At 45.4% G+C, this 23,236-nt stretch overlaps 1 protein-coding gene across 1 annotated transcript in view; it reads right to left on the reverse strand.

Moving 5' to 3' along the window:
* EIF2AK3 (eukaryotic translation initiation factor 2 alpha kinase 3) overlaps nt 1-23,236 on the reverse strand; it is a 146,446-nt gene that overhangs the window by 12,593 nt on the left and 110,617 nt on the right. Inside the window, exon 13 of the mRNA XM_069204578.1 lies at nt 8,119-8,875. Within this exon, the coding sequence (XP_069060679.1) occupies nt 8,119-8,875 (757 nt within the window). The remainder of the gene's footprint in view (nt 1-8,118; nt 8,876-23,236) is intronic.

The raw sequence follows: 23,236 nt of genomic DNA on the forward strand, positions 1-23,236 counted from the left end.
TCCAAACTAGAAGGCGGGAGTTGATAGGTTCAGGTGGAGGACCCTGCCATGCAGCTGCAACAGAAGATCATCCTGAAGGGGCGGCCTGATCAGAGGGTCGAACGCTCAAGTACAGAAGCTTGGGATACCAGACTATCCATGCCCAGTCCGGAGCCACAAGGATTACTTGGGCCTGGTTGGTCCTGATCTTCTTGAGAACTCTGGACACGAGTGGAATGGGTGAGACAGAGTACAGGAGGCCTGAGTTCCATTCAAGATGAAAAGCGTTTTCAAGCGGTAGACGGCTTGGGAACTCCAGCACGTAAAATTGCTAACATTGTGTTCTCTTCAGAGGCGAACAGATCTAACCAAGGCTTTCCCTACTGCTGAAAGAGATCTTGCGCCCCCACCCTGGATGGCGATGCCACTTGTGATCCGCTAGACATTGATGATGAGTTTGCCATCCCTGGCATTTAGAGAACTTGCCAGGTGTTGATATATTAGGGATATGACGTGCTGTTCCAGCTATGTCCAGAGACGCGGGCCTCTTGACAAAGGGTCCACGACCTCAGTCCGCCCTGTTTGTCGCAGTACCACATGGTGGTAGGTTTGTCCATGAACACCTGCACTAGCTTTCCCTTGATGCAGGATAAGAAGGCTTTCAACACCAGTCGGATTGCTCTGACCTCCAGCAAGTTGATGTGGAGTCTTGATTCAGCCGGAGTCCAGATACCTTTGATCTCCACCTCTCCCAGATGGCCACCCCATCCCAGGAGTGACACATGTGTTACTACTGTGAGATCTAATTTGGGAGGAAGAGGAGTCTGCCTCTGACCCAACTGTGGTTTGTTAGCCACCACTGCAGGTCTTTTGCAGTTCCCTCCGAGTTCTGGACCATGTCCGAGAGATTCCCCAATGCTGCAACCACATGATCTTCAGGTCTCACTGCAGAGCCTGCATATGCTATCTGGCATGCGTCACTAGCAGGATGCAGGAGGCCATGAGGCCCAGAAGCTTCAGATTCATTCTCACTGAAGCCAAGGACAGAGGCTGAAACATCGGTATCATAGCCTGAATTTCCTTGACTCGCTAGGAGGATTAGCCTGAAATTTCACTGTGTCCAGAACAGCTGCGATTAAAGGGAGGGTCTGAGAGGTAGTCCGGTGTGACTTTGGCACGTTTATAGTGAACCCCAGAGAATGCAGGAGGTCTGCTGTATTCTGGAGGTGGGAGCCCGCCATCAACAGCCAGTTGAGATAGGGGTAAGACTGACACCCCTAATCTCTGCAGATGAGTTGTGACCACCACCATCACCTTGGTGATCACCCAAGGGGCACTGGACAGGCCAAAGGGGAGCACAGTGAACTGAAAGTGCTTGTGGCCGACCATGAACCGCAGGTAATGTATTGGGCAGACAGGATGGAAATATGTGTACTGAAAGTCCAATGCTACGACCCAGTCTCCCTGCAGGCCTGTGAAACCTCCTCAGGGGGTCCATGACTGTGTAGAAAATTAATTAATGTTAACAGATTAATTAAGTGCAATATAAATAAGGTGGCTAAATTTACAATTGAAAATGTTAAATCGTACTGTAAATGTAAAGGAATTTGAAATTGAAGGCTAAAAATTGAATTCGTATCCTCAGATTGATTTGTGGGAGCAGCGCAGGTGCATCAAACAGACTATAGTATGGACAATGTGTGGCTTCAATTGAATTTAGGAAATCTCCAACCTTCCTATAAAAATTATTTTTTTTATTGTATTTGTTTGCAAATTAAATAAAATGTGTTATCATTTGTGTACGTGTTTGATGAATGCTTATTTCTTCATTTTTTGTGAACTGTGTTGTGTTTCAACTCATCGACAATATGTAGGCCGGTGTACCTGTCTTCCATTAATGACTCAGTGGTGAGTCCACAGATTCAAATAATGATTCGGTGTGGGTTCCAGTAATGATAAAGTGGGAGTCCACAGAGGTCAAAAGGTTGGGGACCACTGGTCTAGGGCGGACAAGACCTGAGCCAAAGCGAGCATCCTGAATTTCTCCTTTATGAGGAAGAGATTGAGGGTTCGGAGGTCTAGAATAGGTTGAAGACCCGTGTTCTTTTACGTTATCAGAAAATAGCAAGAATAGCAAACACAGCCTACTTCTGATATCAGAACTCTCTTTATGGATCCCTTGGCCAAGAGAGCCGTAACTTCCTCGCGGAGCAAGGCTAGAGAATCCTCTGTCAGCCGATCGTGTGTTGGAGGTATAGGGGAAGGGGAGGATTCGAAGGAGAGGGAGTAGCCGATCTGAATAACCTGCAAGACCCACATGTTCGATGTTATGGACTGCCAGTGGTGGAGATGATGGCAGATTCTTCCACCAACTGGACGCCCATGATCCTGTAAAGCAAGATTAGGAGGACATGGAGGCTGCAAATGCCAGGGGTTGGTGGCTGTGGCAGACCGCTGGCTACCTGCCCTATGGGGCAGATATGCACCGCTTGCACAGGACATGGCTGGCTTAGGGTGGGCCCTGTGGAACGTCCTTTCTGTATACATGAAAGGCAGACTGGGGGTGTGGGGCCACTGAGAGGCCCAAGTACTTGGTAGTAGCCCGTGAGTCCTGAAAGCCTCCAGTGCGAGTCTGCCTTTTCTACAAAGAGAGGGGTACCACTGAAGAGCATGTCCATGAGGTTCGCCTGGACAGCCCCTGAAAAGCCAGATGTTCTCATCCAGGCGTGGTGTCAAAGAACCACTGTTGAAGAAAACGTTCTGCCCAGTGAGCCAGTCGAATCCAAACCACACCTAATGGTGAACATGGCTGCTTCTCTCTCATCCTTGAATGCTTGGCGGAGAATGGCCCAGGCCTCCTCCGGGACCTGTGGTAGCACTTGCGGAACGGTGTCCAATAGGGTGTCGGAATAGCGGTCCAATGTTGTGTTCACTGATTCTCAATGACAGCTGGTGGAAGAAGACATCTTCTTGCCTAAGGTATCCTGTCAATTGGATGTCCCATCCATGGGAGCAGCAGGGAACACGTCATGGGAGGTGAAGGCTTGGACAATCAGGCTCTCGGGGGGGTTTCATGGAGGAAAGACTTGTCCCAGATGTGGGGCGATGGCGGCAGGCAACTGTCCTGTTCACAGGAGCCCTTGTGCTGGGCTTGGGCCAGGTTCAAAGTAGGAAATTAGTAAATGCTTTATTACAAGAGAGTAGGAGTTTGGATGAGGAAGCTCCTGGTTGATGAACTTAATTCGAGGTTCAGGACCTCTCTTGCTCTCTTCACCACCATAGCGTATGATGCCTTCTCTTCCATAGCCATGGTAGAGGGAGAAAGCAAACCAGTGTCTGGTGAGCTATCCAGTCCACTGGCATCAACCAGTTCCTCATACCAGTCCATGAATTCCTGGCCTTGTAGCTGGTATTCTAAAATGTCCAGTGATCCCCTCCCATTTTTCCCTGAGGACTAGCCCTTCAGAATAGGGCTCAGGCGTGGGTCTTGTCGGCAACGGAATCAGACTCCGTTCTGGCTCTCTGTTGGATTTGTGAATCCAAATGTGACTGGCGCCGGAGCATCGGCGTCTGGAACGGCATTAGGAAGGGTTGCGGTGGCACGACCTCGGCCGGTCTTGATCCATGATCGGATTCAAAGAGGCCCATTGGAGCCAAGGCCAAAGCCACTGGTGTGGAACCCGCTGGGGCCCCTTCTTACCCTGCAGGGCCCAAAGGCACTCCAAAGGGTTTGACCTGCTCAAATATGCGGCCCATAGTCACAGATAAGCAGAGAGGTGCGAAGTTGAACCTGGCAACTGCTCTGCAGAACCATGCCTTGATTGCCAATGCTCCGTTGTTGCGTCGGCCAATGCACAAGGAGAAGTCGAAGCGCGCTTCTGCTTCTTGTGCTTCTTATGCCTTTTTCCGGAATGTACCGACGACTTGAAGTGGGAAGACGACGACTTGGGGCTCACTGAGCGACCAGCGACCTTCCGCTCTATTGGGACCGAGACCTCCTGGGAGTCGCGCAGCATCACCTGCCAGGCTGCTAGCAGCTCCAGGGACTGCTCCCTCAAAGCCTGCAGTGCCATGGCCCGGCAGTCCGAGGACGACTTGGAGTCGTGGTTGCGCCAGAGACACCACAAACAGGCCAAATGGAGGTCTGTAACCAACATGGAGCTGTGGCAGGTGCCACACTGTTTAAAACCTATCTTCCTTGAAGATATCCTCGACACACCAGAAGGTAAACCTCGAAAAAGAATTTGAAGAAATACTGAAAAAAAAGGCTGTCAAAAAACTACAGAGGGGTAGCTCTTCTCTGTAACAGCACTAACTGGCATGGAAAGAAAAGAACTGAAGTCAGTGTGCTGAGAAGCTACCAGATCGAGTCTGAAGATTGGGAAAATTCAAAGGTAAGAATCTGTGGCTATATGTCTCTTATCAGAAAGGCAATCTTACTAAAAACGTAGTACAAAAACTCAAGATGACCGAATGCTGGTACTGCAGAGTTTCTGTATTGTAGGTTTGGGCAAACAAAGAGGGCAGTGGCATGAGAATTAAGGCTGTTGCAGGTGATGGAATTTGAGTGGCACAGAAATGACCTGGTACAGGGACAACAAGTAGAGATATTCTTATATTCCAAAGCTTAACTGTGCACAGAATGATGAGCTGGTCAAGAGCTCACACTTCATACAGGTATAAAAATGTATCCACAAATCTTACATGACGTGGATGAAAGGCTGACGCAGGTTCACTCACAAGTAATAAACATCTCAGGCAGCCATAAAGCTGCAGTACTCTTGTCAACATCTAAGCGTCTTTGTTAGTTAAAGATATTTTTTTAATGGTGTGTCAAAGGAAGCTATTTATTGAAGGTATTCAAGGTAATAAGTCAAACTATATTTTGAATTTCGAGACAATTGCAAGAAAAAAGGTTTTACTGGCTAGGCACAATCTTTTTTTAAATTTGTTTTTACCATATATTTTGTCCAAGGCGTGTGGAGGACACCCACAGTGCACGGCATACTTTTGCCCGTGTGCTCTCTCGACCATGGTTTGCAAAAAGCTCACTAACGGTCGGAAGGAGGAACCAACTCATAATTCACCTCATTATCTCCTTTCAGGTTACAATGTCTATAAGCAATCCTCATGTTAGGATGGAATAAGATTATTATGCATTTATAATGTTCGAACAACTTTGGCCAGTTTTTCATCAGACATGTGATCCAAATGCCTTGGTGCAAGTCTTCTGATCACTGCCTCACCTGCTTTTGAAGACTCAGTTCCCATGCCAGAAACAGTAGACAATCTTTTAGTCCGCAGAATACTTTACTCCATCAAGACTTTATTCCAGGATTATGGACAGAGACAGACTGGTATAGCAATAGAGGAAATGGCACTTAAATTACAATGTAAATGCTCATTTAGAATATCACTCCCAACTAAGGCAATAAAAAGTGCCTCTTTCAGGACACAAAATACAAATAAAATCCAATCAATAAGAGATCTCCCTAGCTGAAAATTCAGCACAGACACTTTTTGGGGTGGTTAGAGGTATGGTTAATACCAGAACTGTAGCTGCGTCAAGCATGTTGCACACAAGGGTTCTCTGCCAGACTAGCTGCTTTCTGCAATGATAAAGTTCAAAGAATCTATAAAAGCATAATGTAGAACTACATGACTCGGCCTCAGCAACTGCCTTTTTCTACATGTTACAATGGCTATTAAGCACAGTATTGTCTTGACTACAGGAACAGAAGCAGTCACGTGGAAGTTGAGAAGAATGGCACCTAGCTGGGCATGATGGATGAAGAGTCACTCCAGAAAGCTTAGTAACTCCACTGTCTCTAATAGGTTTTCCTTCAGAGTTGGACCACTGGAGTATAAACAGAGGGCACCCACACTCTTCCTGTTCATGTGTGAAGGAGCAGGACACGTGTGTCTCCAAAACAACGTGCCCAAGGACACGAGCCTGGAAGACTGTTAGGTTTGCTTCTCAGTTGTACAGAAAACAAACAGACCCACACACAGTAACAGGCTGAGAGCGTTTAAACATGCCCAAGAGTGCTACATCAATTTGAGGTGATTTTTAACGATATCAGTGCCCCAATGTCCTATGTGAAGGACTCCATCAATTCTAGCAGTCTTAAACAATGAACTAAAAATACCTGCACCACTTAGAAACTAAGATAACATACTCTCTCTCTTAATTTTCAGTGACTCTTCTCTTCCACTTCTTACTTCAGGCCAAAGCCTCTTTATCTTGCATACATTGCTGGTCATGACAAACCATCTCACATTATGCACTGGAAGCTCAAACCCCCTGTGCTCTGTAGAAAACATAGTGTTTTGGTTTCATCATGTAATATTGCTTTGATTCCTGTATTGAATTAGTAAACATGAGAGGTGTTTTCATTTGATAGGGAACTATACAAATACTACACACAGTGAATGGGTGATAAATTAGACAAAGGTTTTCATCAGCAACAAAAAACACATTACTCTTCATCGAAAGGTGCTAGCACCACATCAACGAGGAACTGAAAAGAAACCCCAAAAATACTGATGAGATTCAAGGATGGGGAACTGAAAAGAAACCCCAAAAAATACTGATGAAATTCAAGGATGGATAATCAAAAGACTAATGTCCTACCTACCTAATCAGGCGAGTTAACCGAATAATTTCCAAGACATATGGTACCAAGTAAAGCTAAGTTTACACCTTCCTAGCTGAGGACATGCAGGTTAACTACACCTCACTAAGTAAGTTACTGAAACAAAACCTTCAGTTATGTCTCTAGTTGCTGGCTGTTACCACAGATGTCAGGACCCAACACATCTTAGGCTACTATAGCAGTTTTCTAGTAGCTTATATCTCCTCATACAAATCATACTCACCCCATATGCTGTCAACGAGACTCAGACGACTGTCCAAGACACCTTAACACATTCACAATTAGCATCATTTTAAGATCTTTAGTACAGACTAGTGAAGACTCTCAGTAAGAACATGGCTAGGAGTAACAGATAATGCCTTGTCACCATGTCTGCACTAAACAAATGTTTTTGCATGCCTGCTGTGAGATCCTTGTGCAAAACTTGTATTAAGGTGCACACACTGTCTTGGAGGCATGATGCCTGAGAACTTTTTCTTTTAAACAGGGCTAGGTTTGTGGTGTGGGCAGGAAAGTGACTAACAGGTGGGGTGGTTAGGCACAGGAGGAACATAAACATGTAGGCTTCACACACATGTTTTGATGGGTGTTCCCCTCCCAGGATATACACTACAACTAATCCTGCAAAAAGCAGGAGTTTGCGTTACTCGGTGAGAAAGAAAAAGGAACATTCACAAATTTAAGGAGGGAGGAGACGAGGGCAGGAGAAGGGGTTTCTCAGCTGGGAAATACCTTTCCACAGTGAAGGCAAAGATCCACTACACTTACTATTATGAAATGCCAAATCCCCAAATAACCCACAAGAACATTTAGTGGACTTCCATGCGTATTCTGAGATTTTTGTGAATACCTTACAACCACCCCCCAAAAATATCAGACATCTGCACAAATTGTTGTCTTCTCTATACAATACACAGAACCCCACTACACATTAACAAATCAAGCTGTCACTGTTTTGAAAAGTACACTTGGCACAAGTAGATCCAATCAATTCAATTCTTAATCCCTGCACTACACCATGCATACAGCTATTGTTAAAAGCTTTAAAGTCTGCTATTTGCTACCTTTTATTCGAATCTGTACTAACAGTTCAGGGAACTTGACAAATGCATTTACCATCAGTAGTTACGTCAGTATGCCAACAGAGTAGTTCAGCCGTAAAACGTAAAACTCTCTTGCTGAACCCAGACAACAAATGAAGAAGAAAGGATTATTTGCACCACACAGGATGTTAAGCAGTCTGAGCAACACTTAAGGATAGTCCTTAATTTGAGTTGTGACTGTCTCTATCAAACATTACACAGGAACAGAAATGCTACCTGGTTATTGAGACTCACTGAAGCATGAATCACACTTATTTTTTTTAGGTGTCTGAGCTTGGACATTCATAACAAATACCACCAATAAAAGGTATTCAAAAGTACTTAATGAATGAATGTATACTTTCCAATAGACAAATAGAACAACCTTAATGAAAACACACCTTGAGATCCCTGTGCATTAGTCCTTTGCTATGCAAAAATTCAACAGCTTCGGCAATCTGCAAGAAAATCTGCAGACTGTCCGTGCGTGGCCGATCCTCTAATGTACACCGCGAACTCATCCAGTCTTTAAGGTTTTCCTTTCGGCAGAGCTGCATCTGGATGTAGAGGTAAACTTTGGGTGAATTTACTTTCACTTTGTCCCCAGTGTGTTTGGTCAGGTCCAGGCTTAAAGTTTTAGGCCTGGGAGGAGAAATAGACATAGGGCTTTCAGATGTGGACTTTTGTTCAAGGGATTCACTGGAACATGTTTCTTTTGTTACCCACTGATTACTCAAATGGGGTTTAAATACATGAACTCTGTTTTGATTGTTACAGGAGTTATCACAACCCGAGTCTTCAAATACTATGGAGGAAGAGGTCCTCTCTCGCAGTTTCTCACCCGAGACCAGGGGTGGACAATGTTCATATGACTGTTCTGTATCGTTTCCATGGACAGGACTGCCACAATCACTACGGAAGCTGTCCTGAAGATGAAGCATTGGGTCTGTGGATTGGTTTAATTCCAGATTTTCAGTAGTAGACGATTCAACTGGGGAACTCAGCCTTTCCACTGATCCAGTTTGTAGAGCGGAGAAAGAGCCAAAGCTCCCTGACGAAGGAGTGATCACTTCCACATGTTCTTTTAAAGAGTCGGTCCCATGATATTTGATAGAAAGAACATCAAAAGGCGTTGGAGAACTTAGCGGCCAGTCCGTGCTAGAAAACAAAATAAATATATTAAATTAGTTCAATTACTTTTTTATAACAATGCAGCCAAAGTGGGTATTGCTTTAAGAGTGTTTACTCAACCGAACAAGTTAAGCTACATCATGTAACTCACAAAAATCTGTTATTTGGAGCGTAAGAATACAAACCATAAAATGTAATGTCTAGTTTACATCCCATAAGAAAGGCCCCGACCGCACACTCACCCACACACACACACACACACACACACACACACAGTTCGACCCACAGTGGACATGTGTAGGAGGCTGGACTGGCTTGTAGTGAGTACCAAGGGGTACTTGCACCTTGCACCAGGCCCAGTTATCCCTTATTAGTGTATAGGGTGTCTAGCAGCTTAGGCTGATAGATAATGGTAGCTTAGCAGAGCAGCTTAGGCTGAACTAGGAGACGTGTGAAGCTACTACAGTACCACTTCGTGTCATATGCACAATATCATAAGAAAACACAATACACAGTTATACTAAAAATAAAGGTACTTTATTTTTATGACAATATGCCAAAGTATCTTAGAGTGTACCCTCAGTGAGAGGATAGGAAATATACACAAGATATATATACACAATAGCAAAAATATGCAGTATAGTCTTAGAAAACAGTGCAAACAATGTATAGTTACAATAGGATGCAATGGGGAAACATAGGGATAGGGGCAACACAAACCATATACTCCAAAAGTGGAATGCGAACCACGAATGGACCCCAAACCTATGTGACCTTGTAGAGGGTCGCTGGGACTATTAGAAAATAGTGAGAGTTAGAAAAATAACCCTCCCCAAGACCCTGAAAAGTGAGTGCAAAGTGCACTAAAGTTCCCCTAAGGACAAAATAGTCGTGTTAGAGGGAAAATGCAAGGAAAACACAAATCAGCAATGCAACAACGATGGATTCCTGACTGAGGGTACCTGTGGAACAAGGGGACCAAGTCCAAAAGTCACAAGCAGCTCGGAGATGGGCAGATGCCCAAGAAATGCCAGCGGTTGGTGCAAAGAAGCTCTTACTAGGCTGAAGAACTGTGAATACTGCAGGAACGACAAGGGCTAGAGACTTCCCCTTTAGAGGATGGATCCCCCACGCCTTGGAGAGTCGTGCAGAAGTGTTTTCCCGCCGGATGGACGCCAACAAGCCTTGCTACACGCAAATCGTGCGTTTGGCGTTTTTGGACGCTGCTGGGGCCCAGGAGGGACCAGGAGGTCGCAAATTGGACCTGCAGAGAGAGGGGACGTCGAGCAAGACAAAGAGCCCTCACTGAAGCAGGTAGCACCCGGAGACGTGCCAGAAACAGGCACTACGAGGATGCGTGAAACGGTGCTCGCCGAAGTTGCACAAAGGAGTCCCACGTCGCCGGAGACCAACTTAGAAAGTCGTGCAATGCAGGTTAGAGTGCCGTGGACCCAGGCTTGGCTGTGCACGAAGGATTTCCGCCGGAAGTGCACAGGGGCCGGAGTAGCTTGCAAAGTCGCGGTTCCCAGCAATGCAGCCCAGCGAGGTGAGGCAAGGACTTACCTCCACCAAACTTGGGCTGAAGAGTCACTGGACTGTGGGGGTCACTTGGACGGTGTCGCTGGATTCGAGGGACCTCGCTCGTCGTGCTGAGAGGAGACCCAAGGGACCGGTAATGCAGCTTTTTGGTGCCTGCGGTTGCAGGGGGAAGATTCCGTCGACCCACGGGAGATTTCTTCGGAGCTTCTGGTGCAGAGAGGAGGCAGACTACCCCCACAGCATGCACAAGCAGGAAAACAGTCGAGAAGGCGGCAGGATCAGCGTTACAGAGTTGCAGTACTCGTCTTTGCTACTATGTTGCAGGTTTGCAGGCTTCCAGCGCGGTCAGCGGTCGATTCCTTATCAGAAGGTGAAGAGGGAGATGCAGAGGAACTCGGCTGAGCTCATGCATTCGTTATCTAAAGTTTCCCCAGAGACAGAGACCCTAAATAGCCAGAAAAGAGGGTTTGGCTACCTAGGAGAGAGGAAAGGCTACTAACACCTGAAGGAGCCTATCACAAGGAGTCTCTGACGTCACCTGGTGGCACTGGCCACTCAGAGCAGTCCAGTGTGCCAGCAGCACCTCTGTTTCCAAGATGGCAGAGGTCTGGAGCACACTGGAGGAGCTCTGGACACCTCCCAGGGGAGGTGCAGGTCAGGGGAGTGGTCACTCCCCTTTCCTTTGTCCAGTTTCGCGCCAGAGCAGGGGCTAAGGGGTCCCTGAACCGGTGTAGACTGGCTTATGCAGAATTGGGCACATCTGTGCCCAACAAAGCATTTCCAGAGGCTGGGGGAGGCTACTCCTCCCCTGCCTTCACACCATTTTCCAAAGGGAGAGGGTGTCACACCCTCTCTCAGAGGAAGTTCTTTGTTCTGCCATCCTGGGCCAGGCCTGGCTGGACCCCAGGAGGGCAGCTGCCTGTCTGAGGGGTTGGCAGCAGCAGCAGCTGCAGAGAAACCCCAGGAAGGGCAGTCTGGCAGTACCAGGGTCTGTGCTACAGACCACTGGGATCATGGAATTGTACCAACAATGCCAGGATGGCATAGAGGGGGCAATTCCATGATCATAGACATGTTACATGGCCATATTCGGAGTTACCATGGTGAAGCTACATATAGGTAGTGACCTATATGTAGTGCACGCGTGTAATGGTGTCCCCGCACCCACAAAGTTCAGTGAATTGGCTCTGAACAATGTGGGGGCACCTTGGCTAGTGCCAGGGTGCCCTCACACTAAGTAACTTTGCACCTAACCTTTACCAGGTAAAGGTTAGACATATAGGTGACTTATAAGTTACTTAAGTGCAGTGTAAAATGGCTGTGAAATAACGTGGACGTTATTTCACTCAGGCTGCAGTGGCAGGCCTGTGTAAGATTTGTCAGAGCTCCCTATGGGTGGCAAAAGAAATGCTGCAGCCCATAGGGATCTCCTGGAACCCCAATACCCTGGGTACCTCAGTACCATATACTAGGGAATTATAAGGGTGTTCCAGTAAGCCAATGTAAATTGGTAAAAATGGTCACTAGCCTGTCAGTGACAATTTGGAAAGAAATGAGAGAGCATAACCACTGAGGTTCTGATTAGCAGAGCCTCAGTGAGACAGTTAGTCACTACACAGGTAACACATTCAGGCACACTTATGAGCACTGGGGCCCTAGGTTACCAGGGTCCCAGTGACACATACAACTAAAACAACATATATACAGTGAAAAATGGGGGTAACATGCCAGGCAAGATGGTACTTTCCTACAACATGTAATATATGTAAATGTTGAAACATGGAATCTGAAAACAAAATGCGTACAAAAAAACTGAATTCAAGTGTATCATCTTAAAATCAGACTCTACTTAAATATGTTTACAAACATTCATTTTCTTATAAATCAAGTTGTAAACATGATACACCAATAAAAAAAATCAAACATTTACAAACAGAAGTAATAAAAAAATTCTAAAGAAAAGCAGCCGAGGGCACCTTCACAGCACACCATCACCTCAAAGGCAACACAGATGATCTTCTCATACCTCATATCATGCCCACTCAACTTCCCAAGCGCCTGTGTGTCTAAACCAGGTCTGGCAAAAAAAGCCCACAAGCTATAAAGGGAGCCTCCCATCTACTGCTTTTTATACAGTTCAGAGTCCAGTGGATGGAAGGAAAGAAAGATCATCTCACATGCTGCTTCAATACCAAGCTTTGCTCTTGGCTGTGAAAGGAGAGCAAACATACAAGAGAGCCGTCACAAAGGCGGTTAATAACTGGAGAACACCTAGGGTCCAATGCTCTCACCTTTTCCAGTCTCATACGCGAGTAGCTTTTACGTTGCTGCTTTTTTTCTCTGCATCGTCTTAGGCCTATATACCCAATTATGAAATCAGAACTACAATTTCCTTCATGCAAAGAAAAAACTGGGCCCGGGAAACCTGAAAGTTCTGTTTTGGAAAGTCATGCACCATTACACACACAGCATTCTATCGGAGGTAAATACAGATTCACACCATGGCCAAGACATGATCCAGCCACCCCCACACAAGCTTCTCTCTGCAGGTTGCATCTTTCACATTTCAGTCCTCTGTGAAAAAAGAGAACGGGAAGAAAATCCCTGCATTCCATTAAGAACGTTATTAATGCTATTTAAAAAATAGAGATCTGTTATATCAAATCTTCATTCACTCAGTAAAATACCTCGTGCCATGCAAATATGTTTATTTACATTAATTAAGAGTTTCTCAGGATATGCAGGTCACACACAAAGATCTTTAAAACAACCGAAATATTCCAGAGAGCTCTAAGATCAGGACTGGAACATTCAGCTTGCAAGTTACATCAGGCATTGCTATGAAGAATGCATATTAATACTGCCACTAATACGCAAGACTGAGACAACAAGTTGAATGAAAAAAAAAAAAAGCACAAGTGCACTAACATTCATGAAAGAGTGAATATGGCCAAGTGGATGGGGAAGCTGAGGCTAGCAGACTGGTGCGAGGTCATTTGCACTGCGACTGCCAGAAAATTCCAACAATGCACTCAAAAACAACTTCTGTCACATAAATGTGCTCTCACAAAGCACCCTTGTCCTCAAATATACGGATTGTCCCTTCAGAAATGAGGTATTGATCAAACGCCGGCAAACTGGACTGGAAAATGCAACATTTGTCTACATTAATTTTGGTGGAGGGAGATGCCTCAAGAACCATTATCTGGAGGATCGGCTCTTTACCTCGTGGCCTACTGGCTAACAAAAATATTGTAACCTGGCTCCCTTCTTAAACAGTTGAAATTCCTACAACAGTAACACAAAAGGATGATAGAGGGACTGTTGAAACCTTTCACTCTCTCCCAGTCACAGATCTGGGCTTAATTCACCATACTTTTGCTCATCATGCCACCCCAGTTTGGAACCAGCCATATGCAAATCAGTCTTGACCCTGTTCCTCCCTGGACTGGAAACAAACATCCTGGGACAGGTTTCAGGGTATCACCCCTCATCGGCCAGGCTAGCTTGAATCCAATGGCACAGTGAGCAAGGGACAACCATCTTTACTCGCTTTCTACATAAAGGCAGCAGTAACGTATACTACTGCATGACCACCAGCAAATTCACACTAACATCATATTGGAATAGGCACTAAACATTCTCTGTAGTATGGGGTCCATTAAAACTGCAAAAGAAGGACGTGAGATCAATGCCAAGTCAGGTATAGTCAGAGGGTTCAATGATCAGCATCAGTACAGTAATGAAGTAGGGGTAGATTGCAGGTTACAAGAGCCCCCCCACAAAACCCATTTACAGATGGGGAAAAAACAAATCCACTTAACACCACACTAATTAACTGAGGTCAGGGATTGCCCTGAGGACTCCCCACTTCAGACTATGACAAATAAGGTTTGCACCAGAGTGCAATAAGACCAAGTAATCGCCAACAGTGTGCTACATAAAAACACAACATAGCAGCAACTGCAAAGACACCTTGATTGAGGGTCCCATGCTCTATTGGCAAAAAGTATTTGGACAGTTTCATGTAGTATTTACAAGCAGAGCATGAAAACTATTAGGAGATGCACGTTCAAGATTAATTATCACCTCAATACCATCTGTACAATGGCTGAGTTTGTGAAGCAGAGCCTTAATTTTGGAAACATCTGCTAAATAGGGGCCACACTTTTGAATACCGCAGCTCTTCCTCACAAAGCTGCATCTAAACAATGATCTTCCAGGCCATCTAGTAGGTCAAACATGAGCGTAATGTAACAAAATGGTAATGGTTTAAGATAGGCAGGCTAATTTCAATGGAGTCCCTGCCAACACTGCATGTGTATTGCAAGCTCAAACTATGTGTAGCTGCAGAGTTCATGCGTGAGGTCCATGCTTAGGTAATGTCTATCAACGAACCTGAGGAACTCTACCCTCTGATGAACTCCAGCTTCTTAACGCCAAAAAACAACCATTTCCACCATCTGTGTATTAGAGTTTCATTTTGATGTTTGCATAGTTACATTTTTCAGCACAATAGGTGTGGAAAGAACTTGATTTTTCTTGAGTAGCCCAGGTGTGCCTCACAAGAAGGTCCACGGCAAAGTAATGTAGCAACATGTGCCTCCCTCTGAAGAGCCTTCCAGTGGAAGCATCTTGAGCATCTTGAGGTTGAAATTCGAACGAAACACGGCAAAACAAGTTGCGCCTTCACATCTTTACTATGTTTATTTTATTTAAGAAGCACACATAGTGCCCAGAAATGACAGGTTCACACTTAAGGATTCAAACAAGAATAATGAACCCGGTTTTTTTACCATTATTTTTAAAGAGAGAAATAAAGGATGGATTAGAGATGCAGTATCCGAACTGGTTAGAGCATCCTAAAGACTCACTCTATTTATATCGCCAAAGGAAGTTAATAAATCCATATATGAACTATAATGTCTCTTGGTCCCTTCAAAATGCAGAGGGGCTTTTGCTCAGTTGCTTTAACTAATACTCAATGAGGGTCGTTCAAACTGGGGCCTCATCTATCCTACTAAATAACTCAAGTAAAAATTGCATCAAAATGGTGTCAGACATATCTTGTTGTTGATCTCCCTTATCAGTCAACAAAGGCCCAGTGCCATATGACAAGAGCGCCCTTAGGTGCAACAAGAGTGCTGCCCATATTTGCACACAGAACACTTTTGTTTTACAGAAAGGGCTGTAGGCACTTGCACATCCCATTCTGAAATACTGATCATGCTCGTGCACACTGTGCACCTAGGCACTCTCAATGGGGTGCTGCCTTATTTGCATGGGTGTGCGTGGTTCCATGAGCGTTCACCTTTGCCCCTGCCTTAGCAGTGATGCCGGCACAGGGACATCCAACCCCTCAGGAGGTGCACTGACCATGTGCCATGTAGTAAGTCTTTTAGGAATGAGCTCAGGTTCTTAGGACCGACCTCTAAAATACAAGCAAATGTGTTCACAAGTCACCTGTGTGTGGGTGGGGGGTGTTTCTGCACACTATGCAAACACTACTGAACTAGTGACCGAAGTGTCATACGGGTCAGCGGCTTGAAGCTGCAGCTCCTGCATGTTACTGCAGTACTGCACCTTAGCTGGATGCAGCACATTTTCTTCATAATCGGGTTCACTGTCCCAGTATCAGGCGAACACGCTGTAGGGACACAAACGGGGCAGATCAGTGCACCCAAGGCAAAATACGGCTGCTGGTAATCCTTTCTCTTAATGACGTTCAGAATTTGCTCCACATTCTTAATTACATTTCCATTCTTCAATTTCACAATAACTTTCAAACAAGGTTTCATTTTGTTGATTAGCTACATCAAGTAACATTGGCCAAAAAATAGCCTATTGTCCCTATACCTTCTCTATCAGCAAGATACATTTTCCTTTTTCTTGAAAATCGTAGACACATCAAGTTGGTAAGTATTTCTGCTTTCAATTTGTATATTTTTCCAGGACTATGTAGCACACACTTTTTACCAGGTGTAATTAATTAATCATCCTGATCAACACACCTCTGGCCAGAACAGATTATGGCTTTTGAACCTCTGGATATTTAGAGTGGACTCATTTGAAGTAGTAGCAAAGAAGAACCAATGGGATCCCACAACTAAAGTGCTGATTCTGGGCCAAGATAGTCTGCTGACCCATACTTTCAGGCCAAGCCTGATAGGTATGGCTTTCTCTTAATGAACAGCAGCATTTGCTTCGATGTGTGGTTGTTTCTGGTTGAACAGGTGAGTGAGGTTTGTGGTATAGTCATGCTTTTACCAAATGAAATTGCTGAAAAAGATACTTCCCTCCAGTCTGCATCATTTGAGGTGGAAGTCATAAGCCCAGAATTGACTAAACCGTTATGTTCATCATCTTGACTATGTGTTTCCTTTAGTAATTTCACAAACAGCTTTTAGCTCAATGTGTCCTTTGGGAATTTGGGCTAGGTCTGTATTTGGGCCAGATTACGTTAGTATGCTCCCTCAGGGTTGATCATGCCCCCTCACCTTCAGGCCTATAACCTGTTCTACATTTTAAGCATCTGGCAATTCAATAATCTTATACCCAGACGACGCATCTCCACTGCACTGCTTGTCTATGCATTCTTCAAACAGTCCCTCACTCAGTTTGCACAGTTTTCTGTAAAGCCCTGCACTGCCTTCTCCAGGCCAGAACTGTGCTATCTAAATTCCCTAAATATAAAAAAAACATGCTTTCAATGGCGAAACATATTTCACTGGTTCTGACATGAAATGCATTCATGTAACGGCCTTTAAATCTAAAAGTAAATGCTGGAGAGCACATATCCACATGACCTGGCTGTGAACACTTTTCTAAGGCAAGAGTCTCTAGTGCCTTTAAAAAATGTCTTCGTAGCACCTGAATGTTCAGTCTTAACCTGTATATTAATGTGCCATTATTAGAAGCATTTTTCCTAATTACCCTAACAAAGCTCAGTTTATTTTAAGTTTCCACATCAAATTAACATTCTGTCTAAAGTTGCAACTCACTATGAAGAGTTTGTACAAACTCGAGGCTTGTGCGTTTACAGCCACAGACGTCAGATCATCCATTGCTGTCTGACGCACGGTGCGCAAAGGTAGAGTGTATCAAAGGTGCTAAGTACTTGTCTTTATTAGATCACAACCTACTAGACAGCACAGCTGTCTGATTTGCAAAAGGCATCTTGGGGACTTTCAGAAAGTTGACCTAGGAATACATTCCACTCGATTACCATTGGCTTTGTCCATTTGATCCATTTGATCGCTTTATTTGATTTAGGCTCTCCATGTTCAGTTTGTCCAACCCGTTGCCTAAAGTGTGTTTTCTGTATTCTTCCATGAACTCGTTTCTGTTAACAGGCCTTTAAATCTTGTTATCTCGCCACATTTGCTTTGCATTAAAAGACTGAGGTCAAATGTCAGGCACCGTCTTCCAAGGGCACTTGGTTAATTTTCCTTCCCAGACTTCAAAGTGAGAGGATTTATGTGACAATCTTGCTGGATACTGGGGGTAGGAAGGAGTCTCTTTTTCTAGCGCACAACATTTAAATGAACTGTGTAAGTATTTCAGAATATATCAGAATTATGAATGCACAAGTGAAGCATGTTTTTTGTCACTTCTGAAGTGTTTGGAAACAAATACATTAATATGACCAAAACTAATCACTAAGCTAGGTGGTGCAATTGCCACACATTTTCGTCTGTGCACTGTATAGTTTTATTAGTAAAGCTGAATGCCTGTGCAACTGAAAAGAAAATGTTACCTACCCAGTAAGCATCTGTTTGTGGCATGCAGTGCTGTAGATTCACATGCTCTGCATGCTCATGCCATCTAGTGTTGGATTTGGAGTGCTGCAAGCTGTTATTCTTCGAAGAAGCATTTTGAGAGCCACAGGATCGAGTGACTCCTCTTTCTCAGTGATACTGCGCATGGGCTTTGACTCCTTTATTACTGTATTTGCCCGCAGGCGGGTGAGAAAAAGAGTGTAGAGGAGGTACAGAGAACAAGATGTCCATGCAAATGTAACTACATATGTACAACTATATACAAGTATAAAGTAACTGAAATGGCCACAGTTGCCCGGGGAGGAGAAAGGGTGCATGTGAATATACCGCACTACAAACAGATGCTTACTGGGTAAGTAACATTTCCCGTTCAATGGCATGTGTGGCTGTAGATACACACACTCTGCATAGACTGTAAAGAAGCCCCTTCATGAAAGCGGTGGCTAGCCTGTGGGAGTTGCAGCTGTCTGGAAAAGTGTTCTTAGTACTGCTTGGCCTACACTAGCTAACAAGTACATGTACACAATAGTGTTTTGTAAATGTATGTAGTGTAGACCATGTAGCTGCCTTGTAAATGTCAGTTATGGGTATATTTCCAAGCCATAGTGGCCCCCTTCTTCCTGGTAGAGTGTGCTCTGGGAGTAAGAGGAAGTTGCCTTTTTGCTTTAGCATAACAAGTTTGAATACATTTTACTAACCAGCAAGCCATGCTATTCCTTGATATTGGATTGCCTTTATGAGGAAGTGAGAAATCAACAAAGAGCTGTTTAGTCTTTCTAAACTTTTTTGTTCTGTCAATGTAGAACATTAATGCATGTTTAACGTCTAGAGATTAAAGGTCTATTTCAGCAACTGAGACAGGTTGCGGGAAGAAGACAGGCAACTCCGTGGATTGATTATTATGAATTTGAGGGACCACTTTAGGAAGGCACCTTGGGATTGGTGCGTAGAACCACCTTGTCCCAACGTATTTGGAAGAATGGTTCTTCAGGGTTAGGGCCTGGAGTTCACTAACCCGTCCGAGATGTGATAGTGACTAAAAAAGCTCCATTCCATGAGAGGTACTGAAAAGGACATGATTCAAAAGGAGGACCCATCAGTCTGATAAGGACAATGTTTAGGTTCCAAGATGGTGCAGGGGCAGTCTTGGTGGAATGACCCATATAAGACCTTCCATGAAAGCTTTAATTTATTGTCTGCTCTGTAAGTATGCAGTTATAGCTGTGAGATGTAGGCGAATGGTGGTATATGCTAAATTAGCTTCCTGTAGATGAAGCAAGTAGCAGACAATGTCTTGGACAGTAGCTTTAATGGGATTAATGTGCTTGGATTGAAAGTAGCAAACAAAGTGTTTCCACTTTGCAGCATAATATGCTTTGGTAGTGGGTTTGTAAGCTTCTTTGAGAATGTCCATGCATTCTACAGGGAGGTCCAGGTAACCAAGCTCTGACCTCGGGAGCCATATTGCAAAGTTGAGTGATTTGGGATCTGGATGCCTGACCTGACCTTGGTTTTGAGTGAAAAGGTCTAGCCTGTTGGCAAGCCTCTCATGGGGAACTACTGAGAGATCCAATAGTGTGGTGAACCAGGGGTGGCGTGCCCATGTGGGAGCTACAAGGATCATGTTGATACAGTTGCCTGATCCTTCGTACTAGAAATGGAATGAGAGGGAGAGGAGGAAAAGCATAGGCAAATATCCCCGACCAGCTCATCCGTAGAGCGTTGCCCTTGGTTAAAGGGTGTGGATACCTGGAGGCGAAGCTTTGGCATTTTGTGTTTTCGGCTGTGGCGATAAGAGCTATTTGCCCCACTTACAGAAGTATTGCGGATGGAGTTCCCATTTGAGGTCTGCAAGTCGTTTCCTGTCCATTCCTGGTAGATACTCTGCCGCTAGGTGTATGTGATGGTGAAAAGCCCATTTCCTTATTGATTGAGAAAGTTGTGATAACTGGAGTGACTGTGTCCCCCTGTTTCTGAAAGTAGTACACTGCTGTCATGTTGTCTTTGTGGACTAGGACAACTTTGTGAGAGAGGTGATGAAGGAATGCTTTCAGGACTAGAAATACTGCCTGAAGCTCTAGGAAGCTGATGTGCAGAGATTGATGAGGATCACAATGCCCCGATACTTGGAGCTCTTGAAGGTGAGCACCCCAGCCTGTATGTGAGACATCTGCCGTCAGTATAATCTTGGGCACACGGTCCAGAAAAGGTAGCCCTTTTCCACCAGTGCAGACAGCGGTGAATATGGCAGTCTAACAACATTACATCTTCCCAGTGACCCTGTGATTGAGCCCACTGGCGAGACAGACAGTGCTGTAGGGAACGCATGTGAAGTCTGGTGGGGGGGAACAATGGCAATACAGGAGGCCATCATCTCTAACATGTGCATCATAGACCCGACGGTGTATGAAGAGTTCTCTCAAAACTGAGGGAGGAGAGACTGAAGTTGTGAGCACGAGCTGGATTGGGGTATGCTACCCCCAACTGTGCACTGAGTATGGCTCCTAGATATGGCTGTATATGGAGAGGTTGAAGGTGGGACATGAGAAAGCGGAGTGTGAAACTTAACTTGTGTAGAAGGTCCACTGACATCTGAGTGTGACCTTGACATTGTGTCAATGTGCTGCCTTTGATGAACCAGTCATCTAGGTAAGGGAATGCCTGTATGTTGCGTCTCATGTGATGTACTGCAACTACTGCTAAGCATGTTGTGAAAACCATGGAGCCGTGGTAACCCGGAAGGGAAGAACTTTGAATTAGTGTTGATTTGCAGCAACCACGAATCTGAAAATATTTGCGATGTGGATGGGAATATGGAAGTAAGCGTCTCTGAGATCGACGGCGGTCATGAAGTCGCCCTGTTGAACGAGGGGAATCACGTCTTGAAGAGTGACCAAAGTGTTCGGAAAGAATGTATTGGTTTAAGGCCCATAGGTCCAGAATGTGCCTGAGAGAGATGTCTTTTTGGGAATGAGGAAGTATAGAGAGTACACTGTTCCTTGGTGATGTAGCAGAACTGGCTCGATGGCCCCTTTGAGAAGCAGGGATCATACTTTTTGTTTGAGAAGAGGAAGGTATTCTTGAGAGAGCCTGTGAGAGCAGGGAGGAATGTTTGGAGCCGGGGTAATGAGCTCCAGACGTAACCATGTTGGATAATGTAGAGGACCCACTGGTCCGAAGTGATGTTGATCCTTTGCGTATGCAAATCTTGAAGTTGTCCCCCGACAGGTAAGACGTAAGTAGTCATTGTTTAGAGGTTGATGTAGATGCGCAGGTGGTGGCGCTCTTACCTCTACCTTGTGTGTTGTTACCTCTATCGGTGCCTCTACAGAAGCCAAGTGAGTAGAAGCTTGAAAGCTGCCTAGACTGAAAGGTGGAGGCCGCCGACGATGTTGGTTGTAACCACTTGCTGACTGTGGGGTGACGGAAAGTACCACTTTGGGAGGGGGAAATGTAAAGCACCCATGGCCTTGGCGGTATCACTGTCTTTTTCAGTTTCTCAAGGGTGGAGCCACTTGAGGGTCGAAAAGTGCTCCTTATCGAAGGGCATGTTTAGCACTGCTTGTTGCACCTCAGGTTTAAAACCTGAGCATCTAAGCCAGGCATGTTTCCTTACAATGACGCTAGTGTTGATGCCACTTGCAGCGGTGTCTGCAACATGGAGGGCACGTCTAACAAAGTTTTTAATGATGGTCTGTCCTGCTGTGGCAATCTCTTGTCCCCTTTAGCAGTGCTCATCTGGGAGATATTGGAGGAGCTTCTCCATCTCAACCCAGTGAGCCTGATTATATCTTGCAACTAGAACTTGTGAGTTGGCGATGTGCCAGCGGTTAGCAGCCTGTGCAGCCGTCCTCTAACTTGCAGCGTCTATCTTTTTACTCTTCTTGTGTGGGAGAGGAGAGTGTCCTGTGACCTGACTTTTGGCTTGCTTGCATCTGATAGTAGCCACAATGGAATCTGGCGGGACCAGGGACTTTATGTAGGGTGGATCAGAAGGAGCGGGTTTGCATTTTTTGTCAACTCTAGAGGTGATAACCCTAGAGCAAATTGGTTCCTTAAAGATTTTATCGGCATGACGAAGCAGGCCAGGGAGAAAATGAATATGAGTGGGGGCTGCTCGAGCTATCACCTGCTGGTAGGATATAGCATCCTCTGGCGGTGAGGGTAGTGTGGGGTATAGATCTTGGTCTGTGGATAACATGGGACCAGGGTCATAAGTATCTCAAGGATCTGGGTCCTTCTGCCTCCCACCTAAGTCACGCCCCGTAAACAGCGGGGAAACCTGTGGTGTGGAAGCGCCTACAACAGCAGAGGCAGGTGAATAAGAGGGGATGCTGGTGGAGGAGAAGCAGGTGGTGGAAAAGATGAAGGGGGGAAGAGGAGGAATAGGCTTGTGTATACGAGTAACCTTGCCCTTGGCCCGCTTTGGTGGAGGAGGGTATATGTCCAGGGCCTCCTGAAAAGTGAGTTTCCATTTAAAAGTAACAGAGGAGAAGCAATGATGTGTCCTGTCCCCTCATGGATGTGGAGTCGGTGCTGACGAGCATCCATGGTCTCCAAAATCGGTTCCACAAGGGAAGTTGAGGCAGAGTATTAGCCATAATCTTTCGGCTCTGAAGCGGTGGATCCCCTGGATTTCGAGATGCTTTCTGTCAGTGCCCTTTTGTAGGTGCCGAGGCAAGGGTGGAAGCTGACCTCCGAGCTGAAGCGGTCGGTGCTGAGGTTTGGATCAAAATGGCCACAACGTTTCAGACCGAAGAAGAGGAGGTGGTCAATGGTGAAGCCAGTGCCTTGACAGGTTTCAGGGATGAGCCAGAGGGCGGGGTGTCCGAGCCTGGTTTTCGGAGCCAGATATGGCCTGGTGGCAGTGGTGGTCCGGGGACCGCGGTAACAGGCTTTTGGAAGTCTTGACGGGGGCAGGAGGGACCACTGTAGTCACAGGTTGTGCTGATGTCACCTCATGCCTTTCAATATCCAACTGAAGTCCTGGATGGAAAAAGCCTCGGCCTGGGCCTGCTCCTCCCCAAAAATGTCCAGAGTCTTATGTGCCATCTCTAGTCGACGAGCTCTC

Source organism: Pleurodeles waltl, chromosome 1_2 (assembly GCF_031143425.1).
Source record: "Pleurodeles waltl isolate 20211129_DDA chromosome 1_2, aPleWal1.hap1.20221129, whole genome shotgun sequence".
Taxonomy (NCBI): Eukaryota; Metazoa; Chordata; class Amphibia; order Caudata; family Salamandridae; genus Pleurodeles; species Pleurodeles waltl.